Below are 18,036 nucleotides of genomic sequence, written 5' to 3'. Positions count from 1 at the left end.
TGATTCTATGATTCTATGATTTTGCTGAAGCCAAGTACTGAGCTCTGGTAAGTCAAGGAGGCATAAGTGTGCAAAGATGACAATTCAGAGTCTTTCAGAACTTATTGCATTAAAATAATATTAGAAATTGTAACTGTACTTTTAATAGTAGGTGATAAAAGGAAATGGGGCAAGGAATCAGAATAGTTAAATATTCTCTTCCTCTTTAACTAGTGTTTGTAAGTTATGAGTACTGTAAGTGCAGTTTTGAACAGACATACCTTACACCAAAGAGAAGTGTCTTGAACGGTGTTATTCATCTTGAGTGCTTTTAACTGTTAGGGCTGGAACCACTAGCCCAATAGAGGAAAGACTGCTTCATCTGCAGGCTTCCAGCCCAACCAGAGTTGAGACCAGGACTGTATTCCTAGCAGGTGTGCGCATGCACACATGCTTTGTGTATATACACACGAAGTATGTATGTACAGAGGCAGCCACATAAGTTGACACAGGGTACTCACATGAACTCAACAGCACCAGCAGCTTGTCAGTTCAAGATGAAGATTTTCTAGTGGAAGTCTGTATATACATATGTACAGTGTGGATCCCTCCGACAGCTGCGCTGAGACAGGGTCTGCCTAGGGCCTGGCCCCTGGGTCCCAGTTAGCCCTGTTCCTGGACATATGAGCCCCTGAGGCTGCAGCTCTATTTCAGTTGCTGATACAAACTGCTATACATACATGAACAGGATGTATACCAGGATGCCTCTCGTCCCTCAGTAGTTAGCCCTGTGTGGTCTTGCCCTTAGACACACAGGCATATGCACGTCTGTGCACATGCAACTGGATGGGGCCAGAACTCCCCTGGTTGTCTGCTAGCCAGCCCCCAGGGGTTATGCCCTTGGAGAGATGCACACAAGCACATGGCTCTTGCCCCCAGACAGCTGCAGGTCATCTCGTTTCTCTGGCAGCTGGATGGGCCTCCTCTGGTCTATGCCGTAGCAAAGTCCTCCTGTGGTCTTGCCTTTAGATGCCCATGCCCTTACCTACCTCCTTCCCAGGCCACTTCACCTACTTATCAGTTAGTGCAGCTTGATCCACTGATACTTCTGCACCCTTTGCAGTCACTGGCACCACAAACACAGGGGCTTGTGCTTGGTTTCACATTCTCCACTCTCTTCAGTTTCTTGCACCTGTGGTCCCACCATGGACATAGGGACCCTTATGATTTGAGGTCCCATTCCAGTTGCTGGAGTTGCATTTAAGCACCCTCACTCTAGTGTCTCTGGTTGCTGGTGCCCATGAACACATGGGCCTTCCAGCCTGTGGCCTGACTGTAGTTGCTGTCACATACATGCATCTTCATGCTGAATAGAGAGTAGCTCACCAAGGAAAATAATTAAAAATTGAATTTAATGAGAAAATATGACAGAGTGTGCTGATCAGAACTCAAAGGCTGGGACTGAGAGAAGGAAGAACTGCCCACTGTAGGAGAAGATCACATTTGAGACGATCTAAGGAACCTGAAGGTGCACAAGTCCATGGGACCTGATGAGATGCATCTATGGGTCCTGAGAGAACTGGCAGAGGAAGGTGCTAAGCCACTGTCCATCATAGTTGAGAAGTCATGGCAGTATGGTGAAATTCCCATTGACTGGAAAAGGGAAGACATAACCCCCGTTTTTAAAAAGGGGAAAAAAGGAAGACCCAGGGAACTACAGGCCAGTCAGTCTCACCTCTGTGCCTGGCAAGATCATAGAGGAGATCCTCCTGGAAAGTATCCTAAGGTACATGGAAAACAAGGACTTGATTGGTGACAGCATGGCTTCACTAAGGGCAAATCATGCCTGACAAACTTGGTGACCTTCTACAACGGAGTTACAGCATTGTTGGATAAGGGAAGGGCAACTGACGTCATCCACCTGAACTTGTGCAGAGCCTTTGACACTGTCCTGCATGACATCCTTGTCTCTAAATGGAGAGACTTGGATTTGATGGTTGGACCACTCAGTGGATAAGGAGCTGGCTAGACGGTGGCATTGAGAGAGCTCTGGTCAATGGCTCAATGTCCAAGTGGAGACTGGTGACAAGTGGTGGTCCACAGGGTTGGTATTGAGACTGGTGTTGATTAACATCTTTGTTGGTGACCTGGATAGTGGATTTGAGTGCACCCTCAGCAAGTTTGCCGATGACACCAAGCTGTGTGATGCACTGAACACGCTGGAGGGAAGGGATGCCATCCAGACGGTCATGGACAGACTAGAGAGGTGGGCCAATGCCAACCTCATGAAATTGAACAAGGCGAAGTGCAAGGTCCTGCATGTGGGTCGAGGCAATTCCAAGCACAAATACAGTCTGGGTGGAGAATGGCTTGAGAGCAGCCCTGAGGAGAAGGATTTGGGGGCGTTGGCAGCTGAAAAACTGAACATGAGCTGACAGTGTGCAGTTGCAGCACAGAAGGCCAATTGGATCCTGGGCTACATCAAAAGAAGCGTGGCCAGCAGGTTGAGGGAAGTGATTCTCCCCTTCTGCTCTTGTGAGACCCCACCTGGAGTACTGTGTTCAGATGTGGGACCCCCAACATAAAAAAGACATGGATGTGTTGGAACGAGTCCAGAGGAGAGCCATGAAATTGGTCAGAGGGCTGGAGCACCTCTCTTATGAGGACAAGCTGAGAGATTTGGGGTTGTTCAGCCTGGAGAAAAGAAGGCTCCGAGGAGACCTTATAGCAGCCTTCCAGTACCTGAAGGGGGCCTACAGGAGAGATGGGGAGGAACTCTTTATCAGGGAGTGTAGTCATAGGACAAGGGGTTACGGTTTGAAGCTGAAAGAGGGTAGATTTAGATGAGATCTTAGGAAGAAATTTTTAACTGTGAGGGTTGTGAGACACTGGAACAGGTTGCCCAGGGAAGCTGTGGATGCCCCATCCGTGGAGATGTGCAAGGCCAGGTTGGATGACCTTTGAGCAACCTGGTCTAGTGGGAGGTGTCCCTGCCCAATGGCAGGGGGGTTGGACCTTTAAGGCAGGTGGGGAATGATCTTTAAGATCCCTTCCAACCCTAACTGTTCTACGATTCTGTGATCAGGTGCAGGGCACAGAAGTGTAGATGTACCAACCAACAAACTGTGTACAGTGTTCAACCGCTTTTGTCTGCTTATTCCTCTATTATGTCTGACTTGCTAGTCACATGATCCTATAGATTCTTCCTGCTTCTTCTTTACTTTAATTTCTCCGCAAAACATCCCATGAAAATTCTTGTGCAATCCTGAAATTCTCTTCATCTGCGTCCTGTACCTGTGTGCAGAAAAGGCCTTCAGTCTAGAAGGTGCTCTGGTGTTGACTCTTGATGGGTTTAACACCTGGAGATGGGAGCTGAGGCTCTCCTGAGGTGGAGGAGGGGAGAGGGCCTGACAGGGTGTCCTTTCTGCTGAGTCCTGAATTTGTTTTCTCTCCTGCTACTGTGTCTCTCTGCATTTCTGGGGTCCTGGTTGCTGTCATGGGCTTGTGAGAAGTTGGGGCAGGATATTACTTGCAAACACTCCTCCATCCACCTTGTCCCTCTGTGTTCCTTTGTGGGTGTGCAGACAAGGTTTAATCACATATCCTGACATTAATTGGCAGAAGCCTTTCACTGTTAATATTTTGTGTGCATTTTCTTATATTTTAAAGCAAACAGTTACATGAATTCACATGTCTTCCTCTGTGCTGTAGTTAAAATTCTGTCATTGCTTATTTTTCCACCATCTAGTGCTAGCATATTTGTGCAGGAAGGGACTTTTAAACTGCAAAGACATAAGGGCATTCAGTAAAGCCAGCTGACTAATTTCTGTATGAAGGTTAGTTAGATGACATGTTTAGGTTATAATGTAGCTATGCTTGCAGCCATCTAGTTAGCACTTTTGGTTCTCAGAACTTTCTCATGGTCCAGTTTTTAGGATGCTTTTGAAATGATGAGAAATTGCTGGTTTAAGTCGAAGTCTTAGTACATTGATCCTGACACTGTTTTCTGAAAAGGTTTTGCCAAATTTTTCCCTGTACCTACGAATTCTTAAACACATCTGTCCCTACAAGCTGCTGCAATGCAGTAACATAAAATATATCAGTTCATCTGAGTGACTTTGTATCTGAGTGTCTTTCCTGTCCAGAAATGGCTTCTGGTTGGTTTCTTTTTTTTTTTTTTTTTTTCTTTTTGTTTTTGTTTGGTTTTTTTTTTTTTTTTTTTTTTTTTTTTTTTTGTTTGTTTGTTTGTTTTTTTTTGTTTTTTTGTTTTTTTTTGTGTGTTTGTTTTTTTTTGTGTTTTTTTTTTTTCCTCAGGGCTGAATGCTCTGATACAGGGAAATGGAGGTGAAACAGCAGTAGAACACGTTCATTTGTTTTAAGAGAAGCAAAGGGCATCTTATTGTTTACAGAAGTGCCTTGTGATTTTTGTTTTTATAAGTAAACACTGACCTCAACTTGATTATGTGCATCATATCATGGATGGTAAGGATACAAAAAGTGACCTAATAAACAATTGGTGGTATAGAACAAAAATAAGTCTTGGTCAATAACTCATGGAGTTTGATGTGCTTATATTGAAAAAATAATTAAACAAATCTGCCTGTGTTCCTCAAGCCTAATGTGCTCCTGTTATGATTAGTTTTATAGAAAGGAACATTTTAACATTGAATGAAGGTAAATGGTAAAAGAATAGTGTAGTCACGAACCTCTAAGTGCTTCCATTTCTAGTCGCAGAGTGGTTTCAAGGAAAGGAGGCTTTCTTTGCACACCTGCAGTCATTCAGTACATAGGCCTCTTGTGGTCAATGTTGATTGCTGCTTGTCTATAGCTGAACAACAAATAATTTAGTATGGTGTAACCTTCTGTGATTTAATATTATGCTTTTTGCCAGAATTGGCACAAAGATACATCTTCTGATAGTGACAGTAATTATAGCACAGCTGTAGTTGAGGGTCTTTCAGAATTTTCCATTATAAACCCCAATAGTCAGTTTACAACTCAAATGTAAAAAATGTTTTCAGTGCTTCCTGGGCATACAGTGGCTATGAGGGGGTAAAGTGAACTAAATTGAATACCCTCCTGCCCCCAAAATTATACTGAGGTTTTCTTTATCTTTGAACATTACATCCTTTGCTTATGTTGGCTACACCTTTTGAATGCTTGTAGTCAGGCAAATGTGGTTCTAATACCCTTTGCTTTTGTCCAAGACACAGACAGAAGTGCTCTTTTAATCGTATTTAAATAGTGTAAGTTACCACACTTCAGCTGGAAGTTATGTTCTCTTTCAAATGCATTAAAGTAATTGATTTCGAGTTTCAGGGTAAAGTAAAATGGACTTGTTTGAAATCCTTGGCTATTGCAGTTTAACCTGTTTTCCATAAGAAAAAAACATGAGGAGTGCTCAGGTGGTTAGTCGCCACATGTCAACTTCTTAGGTTAATCGAGTCTTTATTTACTAGTTGATAATATAAAGTAGTACTTTGTGTTATTAGCCTTCATCTGACGGTATGGTTAATTAGATAATAGTGCGACACCTCAGGGAGTTTCTTTTAAAAGAATTACAGTAAATCGTAAGACATTTGAGAAGCATGTGAGTATTCCAGCAGTGTATTAACTCTTCCTTCAGAGAAAAAAGGGTGACAAAAATGTTAATGAAAATGTGCAATCTTAGTTTAATAGAATTCTGAAACTTTCTGATAATGATGTTCATTGTGTTTTTCTTTTCAGATAAAAAAGCTTGTATATGTTTACCTGATGCGTTACGCAGAGGAGCAGCAAGATCTAGCATTACTGTCCATCAGTACTTTTCAGCGTGCTTTAAAAGTGAGTGAGTACCAAACAACATTTTATAGATAGTTTTTAGCTGGTATCACAAAAAATAAAAGTATCTGTGTAAGTATAGTCTGGTAAACTAAAGTATGCAAATATCTGCATCTGATAAAGTAGGTTCAAGTTACGTCATTGACACAGTTTTTTGTGCTACCTCAAACCTCGTCAAGCAACTAAGCCTGCATGAAGTAAAGAAAAGCAACACTAAAGAAAAGCAACAGAGTGATGCTGTCAAATTCAAATGCCCAGCATTTAATTTCTGGAATGCCTTTTCTCTTTCCAAAGTAGCTTATATATGTAGGAAGAAGGCCCTGTTAATTACTTTGAACCACCTGTGTTCCTTTTAGTTTGTGTGAAAGATCTTTGTGTACAACAGAGAATTGGAACATAAGGAAGATACTAGTACCTAAATTAAAATATTCAGTGTGTTGCACATACTATTTCTTTATTAAAAGCACTGAAGAGGTAGCGTTTTATACTATTTCATTTCAAATTCAGATGACAATGGGGAGTGAGACTAGAGAAAAAATATTAGGATAGCCTTTGAAGTGTGACCATGGAGAAAAGAAAGATTCATGAAGTGTCTGTCCTTAAATTTAGCCAGTTTTTGTAATAAGGGAAGGTTTCTTCTTTTTTCTTGTAGTCTTCTTGGAAGGCTACTTTAAGTTCATACTTAATTTCTGTCATGTCAGTGACCCAGACCTTGCATCTTGTTGGAAGATGTTTCAATCGGAGCAACAGGTGTGCAACTGTAGGAGCATCCCACAACTGACTAGAAAGCTTTATACCCCTTTCCCTCCAGCTTGATTTATCTCAGTGTCAGGTGTACTACCTTTATATGTGACTGCCATGAAAAACTAAAATAAAATTCAAGTGAGTTTATATCCTGTGTTTTTAATAAGATGTGTATACAGTGAACACTTCTCATGACATAACTTTTTAAAAAGCTGTGAATAGTGGGAACAAAAGGAGAGGGGGTAACTGAAATGTTGTGGCTGTGAGTAACACAAGAAATGGTGGTGTGGCAAGGAGGTAGACTCAAAGCTAGCTGAAATTTTCAGCAACTAAGGAAATTACTAAGCCTGCTGTGGAAGATAGGCAAATGTAATTAATTCACTCTGTTCTTTTTTTTTTTTTTAATGTTTTGTTTCTCTTTTTGTAATGAAGACTATTCAGCTTTATGTGTTCAGATTTTTTTCTCACTATTTAGAAAGATCTTTTTAGGTTGTTTTAAACTTGTGTGATTGGAGATAAGGTTTGCAAACCCTGATAAAAGTAAGTAGTTTTTCCAAAAACTACTCAGAAGCTGCTGAGACATAGGAATTTTGAGAACCTTGATGAACTGATACAATACCAGTCTGAAAAGCTGTATTGCCAACTTTCAGTCCTTGGGAGTAATGTTCTTTGGGAAGGGCCCTTCTGACAGACAGTGCACTGAATTACTGCTGCTGCAATTTCAGTTTGATAGATTTTACAGGATTTAGTACATGATTAAGCAACGTTTTTCCCATGTGTCCCAAGCCATGATTAATGAATGAGGTTTACGTAGCACTTCCTCCAAATACAGATGTTTTATCCTATTGTTGGATCTCCAAGCTAATGCTAGCATTATAAAAGGGGAGCAAGTAGTGGGACAAAAGAAGAGAGGGTAGGAAACAGAAGAAAGTATCAAAACATTTTGACATGTTCTTAAGAAAATTCATTTCATTACTGGCTTCAGTTTATATTTATAATATATATATTTATTCTTGTGGTAAAGCTTAAAATTGGTGTGTTGCGACACTCCCACTCAGGTTCTTGCAACTGAGAACCCCATTATCATTTGTCAGTTCTTATATTTAAGTGATAAAACTGAGGTAAGTGTGTTTTTTAGGATATCTGAATTCCACTTGTATTGCCAAAAATGTTTCAGATCATTAAATAAAATGCTAGTCTTTTATCCATCATTCCTGTATTTTGCTTGAGAAAGTGAATTATGTTAATATTTTCCTTTGCCAGGTTTCTGGATTTTCATAGTGTTTCAATGTTTTCTTTCTTACTTTCTTTTACTTTTTTTTCATTGTTGGAAAGTTTCTAGTTTGAAGTTTGGCACTTTTTAGCTTGAAAGCCTGTCTGATAGATTACGTGTTTCAATGTATGGTCACTAGTTGGTGTAAACACTGCAGAGAACTTAATGATGTGTGTGTGCACTATCTTATTTTATTTCTCCCCTTCTCTTCCATTCTTTAGGATCCTAATCAGTTAATCCGCGCAAGCGCTCTAAGAGTTTTGTCCAGTATCCGTGTCCCAATTATTGTTCCTATTATGATGCTTGCTATTAAGGAAGCCTCTTCTGATTTATCTCCTTATGTGAGGAAGAATGCAGCCCATGCAATACAAAAACTGTACAGGTAAGTGATTCTGACAAATACTGAAAAGCAATTTTAAGATAGTTGTGGGCTATGTTTATTAAGACTGCGAGGGGTGTTGACGTGTCTTATATACCAGATCTGTTTCTTAAAAAGTATAAAGTATATGTAGACGTTCCATTGCTAAACTGATTTGGTTAGAGTTCAGGCAAGTGGCTTGGTAGAACAACAGAATAACTATGAGGAGATACAAAAAAGAAACTGATAATACTGTTTTTTGTTTTTAATATACCAGTTATTGTCATCTGTGTAGGAACTATTTTGATGGGTATTCTCAGAATTTAAGATTTCAATGTTTAGCATCTGTATCTTTCATCCTGAAGGCATTTGCTGTAGTCTGCAGTACAGGTGACAAGTACATACTAACTCACAGAAATTCTGTCTATGCAAATCCAAATCTTCCTCTTCACTCTTCAGAAATCTTGTTGTTGAAGAGTTCTTATGAAGAGGTGGGTACTGGCTTACACAAGTGGGGGCCACAACACCTGTACCTTTCCAAAACAAAGGCAGGCATTTATTCTACTACTTATTTTCCTTTTATTTCACCTGAGGAGGAGGGTGATCAGTGTTAGGCATTCCAAATCAAGTAGCCTGAAGCTGCTGCAGTTCCCTGCCCTCTCAGACCAACCAGTAGCGAGTATTCCTAAAGAGCACAAACAGTATTCCTAAAGAGCACGAACACACACATATACAGCACAAATGCATGCAGCCAGCTATGAAGATCAGCACAGACAGAAAACAGGACTCATGCAGACAAAACAAGCACCAGCAGCCTTATCCTGTTACCCTCTCTACCTGATCAGGATGCAGGCCTGTTAGTGGACCTATATGTACAGTATGGATCCCCCAGTAATGACCCTAGGTGCTCAGTCTTTGCAGTAACTGGCCTTGGATCCAGAGTCCCCCCAGTCGGTGGCAGTGGCGTATACAAGTGCACAATGCTTACAACCCCACAGCACTTGCTGCTACAGACCCCCTCAAGTCAGACACACACATGCCCCTAGCCTTTCACTCAAGCACTGTGAATCCCACAGTAGCTGGATGTAGGCGCCAATCTCCAGATAGAATTTCATCTTCAAATATAACTTGTGTTTTTTGTTGTCTCTGGCTCATATGGTATCATATACTTATATGACATCAGTGGCAAGATTTTGAAATGACCCTTGCAATTACCATAAGAAGGTATATTTTGTGGTAAGAAATACAGCAGCCCAGTCTAGAAGAACTGGCCTGACTCCGTTCTATTTTCCATTAATTCATGAATTCCATGACTGTTAGTAAAATAAACACGTAGCTCATGTAGCAAAGGAAAATTAAAGAAACTAATGTTTTGTCAAGGTTTCCATAATGGTTTAGAGGGCATGTACATCTGTCACAAGTTTTCACTTCATGCAAGCATCCTAGGCATCATAATGCAAGTTTTCAAACTGCTGTAGCTGCAAATTCCACCTTACCTGGACTAGAACAAGCTTCATGGTTACTTGTGAATGGAGTTGTAACTCACAATGGTAGTAGGGTTTGGGAACTGCTTATAGAAAGCAGTTTTTTCACATTTTCAAAATTTACTTTTCGAATGCCATATTTGATAGCACTGATTTGCTGCAGGACCAAGGGAAAGACTGTAGTTTTCTGGATCACTTGAAGAAGCAGCAGTCCTGGGAACTGGTGAAGAGACTAAAAAATTAACCTGTTCACAGGTGGGACCAGTTGCCTTGCCTGCAAATAAGTCTTTAGCAGGCAGTCTCAGCAGATGTTTCAGCAAGGGTCATGAGTGGTAGCTCAACAAATCAGCGATACAGATTGTATACTGGTGGCAAAGCTGTCTTTGGGCCTTTGTAATGAGCAAGTCATTTCAGAAGACTTCTCTTGAAGTTGGTCAAAATCAGAATTCTGAAGGGGATGGATTTTTGGTGTGAAGATCAGTTAACATATATGCTCTTCTACATCTAATTACTTGATCTTCTCTGAGTGTTTGAGTAAGAAGAAGTAACAGTTTATTCTAACAGTGCCTGTATGATGCATTTATATTTTGCTTTCCATGACTTCCCTACCTGTTTGATAGTCCTGTAATTAAGTTAGTGCTCCAATCAGACTTCGGGATGCAAGTTCGATATTCCAGTCTTCCTTGCATTTAGTGTCATGGTGTTTGGATGGATGTCTGATGTAGATGAGCTTGTTCATAAGTGGTTCAATCAATCTTAACAGCAGGAAGCTTACATATCAAACAGAAAAGATTTTAGGCATAGTGTGAGCAGCAACATTTGTGCCCAATGCAATCAACATTGCCAGGTACATTGGAGTAATTTTATAATTGAAAATGTCAGACCTCTTGCTTATTTCACATGGAGTGCATTTCAAAGGTATTAGTATTTTCTGTCTGTCAATAGAAATCTCTACTGTGTACTTGTACTTGCTTGCAGTGAAATTTGGAAAAGGACATTTTAAAAGTCCTGTCGCTAGTATTAATAGATTCTGTACTATTAGTAGGTACCATAATGGGAGCAGATCACTCTCAGCTCTTTAGCCTGTTCTTGTATTTTATCTCCAAGAATTCTGCCTTCCTTATCTAACACATCAGGGAAGAGGAGGGGGAGGAATGTGAATTCAGTTATCGAAGCCCTTACAGAAGATTTTCTTGATCACATAACGTTGGTATTTTTCAAAGTTTCTTAGTAATAAGTACTCACTTCTTTCTCTCTTTAAATTTTACACCAATTTTGAAAATTTGAAATAAGACTTACTAGAAAGACTTCTGGCTTTTCCTCTGGAGGTTTTGGTCCTTGACAGAAGATCCAGTAAATCTTTTTTGACAACAATAGAAGTTGGAACAAAAGGTGATCATAAAAGTAGTTATGGAACAATGTACTCTTGCTTTGCTTATGCTGATGGTGGCTTCTAACAAAGTTTTGTTGTCCATTTAGCTTGTTCTGGTGTTGCCAGGTATTAGAGCCTTAGTAAAGTAGTATGCAACTAGATACTCACATTGTGACTCTGCAGCTGGAAAGGATATACTCTGCATTAGGGCATTTCATCACTGAGCATTAAAACTGAAGTGTACAATGGTCACCAAATACTTCCTTATGTATCTGTAATTGTATCCATGTTGAAATGACTTTTCAAAGGCATAGAACTAGATATCTTTATGGCTCTTTGTACCCACTTTCTCTATGTATTTTCTTCTGCCTTGGCTTTGAATTCTTCCACGCTCTAGAGACCCATGGTGAAGAAGCAGCTGGAACGAAAAGTTGGGCCTTACCTACCTAAAAAGCAAAGGACAGTACAAAGATTGTTGTTTGCAACTTTTGTTTTTCCTATTTATATAGGACTTCAAGTAGTCTATTTTTCATCAGCTTGCACACCCAACTTTGTATAGGTACACTTGAATACGATGTCCAAATTTTGGTGTTCCAATACTTCTGACTAAAATTAGTGAAGCTAACACAGTGTCTGACCTGAAGTGTTCCATTGATAATTAGGTAGTAAAGGCATGATTCTCCTTTGTCCTGATGTTCATTCACTGCTGAATTAATTCATACTGAAATTACCTTCTGCAAAACCACAGAGATCCTTGTGACTTAGTATCTGAAGCTCAGTCAAGTTCTCCCTAGTAGGTTGGCCTGTCTTAATGTTCTTAAATCCTAAAAATTTTAAGTATTAAATTTCTTATAAAACACACTTAAGTGGCATAACATAAAGATAATATTTATAATTTAATTTTAACCTCCTTTGGTTCAATTCTATATTCCATGATCAACTTTTTTTTCAGTCAGTTCTTTTACAGTCAGTTCTTTGGTATACTTGATTTTTCTGGAAGTAGTTTCTTCAGTGCTCTTGGTTCCCAGCTTGTGTCTAAAGGTCAACGAACCTACCTTCTTTTGATTTTGGATATGCCTGACTAAATGAGTAAAAAGAATTTTTATTTTTCCTTCTAGTCTTGATCCAGAGCAAAAGGAAATGTTAATTGAAGTGATAGAAAAGCTTTTGAAGGATAGAAGTACGGTAAGAAACAGTATGCTATTACATATGCATATATTTTTATAAAGAGTTTACTCCTGAGGCTGTCATTCAGCAGTGCTTAATAAGTTTTCCTAACCCTTGCTGATGTGGTTCTATATGTTTTTACATAGAAGCATAATTTATGCATTATACTATGATTGTAATAGTGACCATCTCCCTTAATAAGTCTGGTAATTTTACTTGCATCATGGGTATTCTTAATCTGGTTTTGTTAGCATGTTTTTTTATTTATGCTTCTTTAAGCTTAATTTTGAAAATGAAAGTTATATAATGATATGAATCGGTGTACAAGTGTCTGTATAAATACTTTCATCGTGAATTTAGGTCATTTCAGTTTGTTTGTGGTACTGTAAGAATAAATTACTTCTGTACAATGCACAGTATGCTTGTTGACATCAGTCTGCCTTGTAGTGTACACAAATGTTAAACAATGATACTTGCTGTGCACTTGTTTTTTCTTGCAAATATCCCCACTTCCAATCTGGTAAGTAAAACCAATGTCTTGGGACGATTTCTCTAGATTTAACATTCCTGTTATATTTTGCATGCCCTATCTATGTATTCTGTGTGAACTCCTAAATGTCTAACAATGGTCACACATTCTATTTTTCTTCCTGTACGCTGCAAATACGTTTCCCAAGTCTAAGCCAGAAAGATAATTGAGCAAGGGGTCAAAAATAGACATCAAATAGAAAACAGAGTTGTAAATTGAAGCATTATCTTATTCTTCTTTTCAGACTTCTCATTTAGTGAACGTAATCTTTTTTGTGTAAATGAAAGTACTACTAGGGTACCAGACAGCGTGTTGCTTTGTTTCCTATTTGACAAGTGTTTCTGTAACACAGGAATGTATCATTTGTTGTTCTAGCACAGTCCAGTGTTCAGGACATAAGTGGTGCTGTTCTCTAAAAGACATCTTGCAACTTCCACTGAAGGGTTACTGAAGGAGGGTGTCAGAGCTTAATGGCTCAGCAGACAGTAAATGAGTTGGTTAGTTCTCCTGACTGCTCTATGCTTGACCTGTATGCATTTGTCAGAGGCCTTTGTGCTTCTGTGAAATTGCTCCCCCAGTGTTTCTTTGTGTATTTTCTTTTCTTGGTTCATGCTCTTCATGTGCATGCAATCTGTGAATGTGAGTTTATATTCTTTATACCTGTGGGGGCATAAAGGGCTGAGAAGCCATCTTTGTTCCATTTTATTGATGGCAGGAAGATAAAATCCCTGAGTTTTCACTCTGTTTCCTCGTCCTTAGTGCTTATGGTAAATGGGAGGTTATCCAGCAACCAGTAATTTACACATTTACTTTAACAAAATGTTAGAGGAAAAAAAGTATAGGGTAAGTTTGTATCTTCTTTTTCCCCAGCACGCTGATCCTGGCACTCAAAGTTACTTATAAGGGCATTAATACTCATTGTTTAGGATATGCCACAGTGCCTCTGTGACATGAAGATACCAGCTGAAGCAATAGTAAAAGTTATGCTGTCTTGTCAGCACACTCAAGAAGCTAAAGAGTGATTGGGTCTTCTGGATCTCTTTGGAGACACAGTATGGTTAACTGCCCCAACTTTTTCCTCCCTCTGATTCCTCTTTGTCTGTTCCCTAGCAAGATCTGATTCCAGCCTGGGCTGCCACATCCAGCTTTACAAGTTTTGCTTTTTCAGGAAGTGATATGAAGAATTATTATTCCAAAAAGGAACCATACAAATCTCTCTTTAGGACTCTCTGAATCAAAACCAAGTATATGCTCTTTCATCCAAGACTCCACGGATTGTTGTGATTTAAAGTGGATCAGTCTCTCTTTAATCCTTGACAGCTTTGGGAAGACCTGTCTAACATGGAAAAGCTTCACCTTAAGTAGTGATCTTTTGTCATGTTCTACTGAATGTTCCCAGAAAGCCTCCTCATTTACTAGCAGAAAGCACATAGTACACAGGTGTTTTATTAGCAGGTAACTCCAATCTGAATAAGCTTATTCTTTGCCTCTGATTGGAGAACATAGCAATTTGCTCACAGTGGAGGAAACAGAGTGCCACTAGCAGCTACTTTCATTTTTTAAAATTGGAGGAGATGCAGCTGCTTATGGGTGGTGGTCCTTATGTACAGGTGTACATATGTAGCCTATATAGCCTTAGGTTGGCTACTTTTTAAGTCTTATTTAAGCTCTTCTTGGGAAATCTGTATTGATATGAGCCACCTTTTTGTATTCTCTAAGGGAAGCTGTATTCCATACACTTAGCATAAAAGAAAAAGTTCCTTCTACATGCATAAATACAAAAGCTTTTAGAAAATACTTTGCAGTCTTTGTGAGGAAAGTTAAGATGGGTTAGTTGCCATGGGAATTGTAAAAATGGATGTGAGCTGTGGAACAACAGCATTTTGTCATGGCCATCTGAAGTGCATGTGTTTGCTTAATGGTATTTCTCAGGTTTTTGCAGCTTCTGTTGCCTGTTTGACTGTCAGCTGGCCTGGAACTTGTAGGGTGATAATGTGGAACTTGGACCACAAGTGTTTACTTGACACTAATCTTTGGGTTTCTTCAATTTAAATGTACAGAAGCTGTTCCCTTACATCAACATTAGTTGTCATCTCCTGATAGTTTTAATCTAATGTCAGCACATCAGTTTGTTGGGCAAGTGATGGTGTTTCATTAAATAGTGTCTTTACCAGAGTGGGAGAATCTTAGTGACTTTGGGAATTGATGAGCATCAGTGATTCTCCGCCTTTTTTTCCCTTGATGGAAATGTCAGGTTACTTAAGGCATTTCTGTGTACTTAAGGGCTGATAATCCTCAGACAAGCCATAATACATCGTATATAATAACTGCATGCAGGAAAATTCACCATGTGATTTTTTTACTCTTATTCCATTTGTTTTAAGCATGTTTGGAGGGAGAGTGTAATTATTGACATTAACAATGTTTATAACAGTTAAATGTTGTTCAAGTGATATTTCAGACTTTGCTTTATTAAAAGTAATTTTTTACTCATAATTTGTTTATTTTCTATAACCATTTGACCTCAAGCAGGATTTTCGAAACTTGCTGACAAAATCTATACGTTAAAGTGAGATAGAATAGCTACTAAACAGAGACGCCTCTAAATTTGTGTAAACCAGGTGGTTTTTTTTTCCAGAGAGAACATATGATTGTGGTTTATTAATATAGTTTATGTTACACAGAAAAGACACAATGTATTTAAATTAGTCAGAATCATTTTTACATTTGAAATCGGAAGTGTCCTGATGGGAAATTTACTGCAGTAAAATCAATCCATTTTATCAGACTGTACAAAATGTGTTCATTTTTTAGGTCTCAATCAGTAGTAAATGTTAATATAAGCTGAGGTAAGCAAAACTCAAAATAACATGAGATCTAACCGTAACCCAGCACTTCATTAACATTTCTGGTGAGATAAATGAAAGATCACTCTACTCCTAAAGTGACTTAACATGAAGATTCAATTAAAAGCCAACTCTCAGTTAATCTAAGATACAAAATTATAAAGTGCAAACTGTCGTTAACATACCCTCAAGCATAGCTAACTGGGAATTAGCGTGTATCAACAAAGCTGTGATTTTGTGCCAGTGTATTAACTTTTTAAACAGACAATATATTCACAAGTGTTTTTATTACAGAGATGTAAGAAACTCCTAGTTATATTCTTACCATTGCTTTACAGATAAAAGTACTTCAGACTTTGATAAGCAGATACAAGAACACGAGTACCTGCTCCTTTTATTTTCCTAGTAATTCTAGATAGTAATTCTAGACAGCTGACATGATTTTACGTAGAAAAGAAGAGAAGAGCATGTGTGTATTTTATGCAAAAATTATTTTCTCAAAAGTAATGTAGCTAGTCACGTGGTAATGTGTGAAGGCATAATTGGGTATTTTAGAGGAAGCTAGTTTCCTTTTTCTTTATGGTTGATTCTGTATCACTGCACACTAATTCTATTTTTTCCACTCACTTAACAAGCCTGATGATCTCACTTTGGGGCATAGGGTTTAAGGCAGGATTTCTGCTTAAGTTGCTTTTAGCATACTATGAAGGACTGTAGAACTGCGTTGTGCTTGTAGCCTGTGTATTTTACAACTCTGACTGTGTGAATGACAATAAAAATCAAGTTCATTAGTGGATACCTGAGTTACAGCCGTTGAAAAAAACCCAAAACAAATATGTGGATATTGAAAAGGAATCATGTGCCTTGTCCAAACCTGTAAAGTGAAAGCAATTTGTGACTTGCATTCCTGAGTCCAAACTGAAGTATCCCAAAGTGTATCTAAAGCTGCATCTAAAAAGAAAAGGCAGAATGTAGACTTGTAGCTGGGATGTAGTTGTATGGGTTCTGGGCATATTAAAAATGTCCAAATATATTGCAGGTTTTTGTCTTTAACTTGATTTTATTTTGTTTGGGCAGATACTCTGTTATTAGGAAGGTTTATGATGTTTATGTGGAAATATAGATGCAAGTGCTGCATGATAAAATGAATTTTTTTCAGCCCCATCCAGAGAACTGGGTCAGTATGTGGCCTCATATATTTTGTGCAATATTGTAGCTGTTGCTGTCATAGCTTCTGTTCTGTGACCAGCTAGTATGCAGAATGCAACACTGCTTTTGAACTCTTCCAAGACAATGTTAAAGAGAAATTTCAAAACATTTTGGCCAGGCTTGCAAATGCTCATTGATTCCAAGTATGTACTCTTGATGTTTTGTCCCCAGAAACTTCTGCTGTGAAGTAGTATGGGAAGGAATAGAGGCAAGTTTTGGGTGAAGACTGACAGTAAATTAGCTTATTGCATGGAATCTGTTTATTGGTAATTAAGATTTACACACCTTCCTAAAGGCTGAATTTTCCTTTAGCCTCTGCTTAAATAATGTTTTTTTCTTTAATGGGGATATTTTAATCACATTAAACTACTTCTAATATTAAAATAAATTTATTATTCTGTTCTGGTATGATAATTTACTCCTAAATATAACAGATGCAACTTAGTATGAATTCTATTTCAGGGGTGAAAAGACAGACAAACACGTGAGTCTTGAGATTTCTTTTGCAGACTGCATGGTTACTAGTTGAAGTAAAGAGTCTTGTGAAGTGAGACCCCTTATATTAAAAAAATTATCCTAGGAATTGGTGATGGCTTTGCAATTAAGGTCTTGATCATTTAAACTAGAACAGTGTATTTGGGATAATGGGGAAATAAAGATAGGATCTCCACTTTTCATCAGTAGACTTCTGTTAATAAGTTAATGTTTTAGTTTAGAACTCAAATGTGTAGATAAGACAATGTTTTCTTAACTTATTGATTTAATGTTGGTAAAAGCTTCACTTTTGTGGAAAAAAAATCACTGAGTTTGTGCAGATGTCTTACTGTGATAGATCTATTATCCAGCTATTAGAAGATAAATGACTGATCTTTTCAAGTTTCCTTGCCTCCAGAAAATTGAAATAAGAAGGGAAATATCATTTGGGCTGTATGATTAGGGCAGTTGGGGTGGCCATTAATTTAAGAGCGAGGAATCCTGGCAGCATAGGCCAACTTGCACTGTATTATCAATCAAACCTCGATGCACTTCTTGTGATGACCCAGCACTCTCAGGTTTTTGCAGCGTTAATTAGAATTCATGACAAAATAGATGCAAGGAAACGTTTTGTACCCTTCATAATTTTATAGAAAATTTATTGTTATTAGAGGAACCATTTGCTTAGTGTTATTTTTTTCATTACCAGCTTGTCAACTAGCATAGATAATCTGGAGAAAATATGAACTCCATAGATTGGGTGTCACTTTTGTTGATGGTT

The 18,036-nt window shown here is 38.5% G+C and overlaps 1 protein-coding gene across 1 annotated transcript in view; it reads left to right on the top strand.

The window, feature by feature from the left end:
- Window positions 1–2,228: 2,228 nt before the first annotated feature.
- LOC104465626 (AP-3 complex subunit beta-1-like) overlaps window positions 2,229–18,036 on the top strand; it is a gene marked incomplete at its 3' end in the record, with an annotated part of 39,674 nt that continues 23,866 nt past the window's right edge. Inside the window, exons 1-4 of the mRNA XM_010078751.1 lie at window positions 2,229–2,300; window positions 5,707–5,802; window positions 8,038–8,198; window positions 12,149–12,215. Of these exons, the coding sequence (XP_010077053.1) occupies window positions 2,229–2,300; window positions 5,707–5,802; window positions 8,038–8,198; window positions 12,149–12,215 (396 nt within the window). The remainder of the gene's footprint in view (window positions 2,301–5,706; window positions 5,803–8,037; window positions 8,199–12,148; window positions 12,216–18,036) is intronic.

The sequence above is a fragment of the Pterocles gutturalis genome, unplaced genomic scaffold (genome assembly GCF_000699245.1).
Source record: "Pterocles gutturalis isolate BGI_N339 unplaced genomic scaffold, ASM69924v1 scaffold11343, whole genome shotgun sequence".
Classification (NCBI taxonomy): domain Eukaryota; kingdom Metazoa; phylum Chordata; class Aves; order Pterocliformes; family Pteroclidae; genus Pterocles; species Pterocles gutturalis.
The sequence above is the reverse complement of the archived record's forward strand: the minus strand, read 5'-3'. Positions and strand labels throughout refer to the sequence as shown.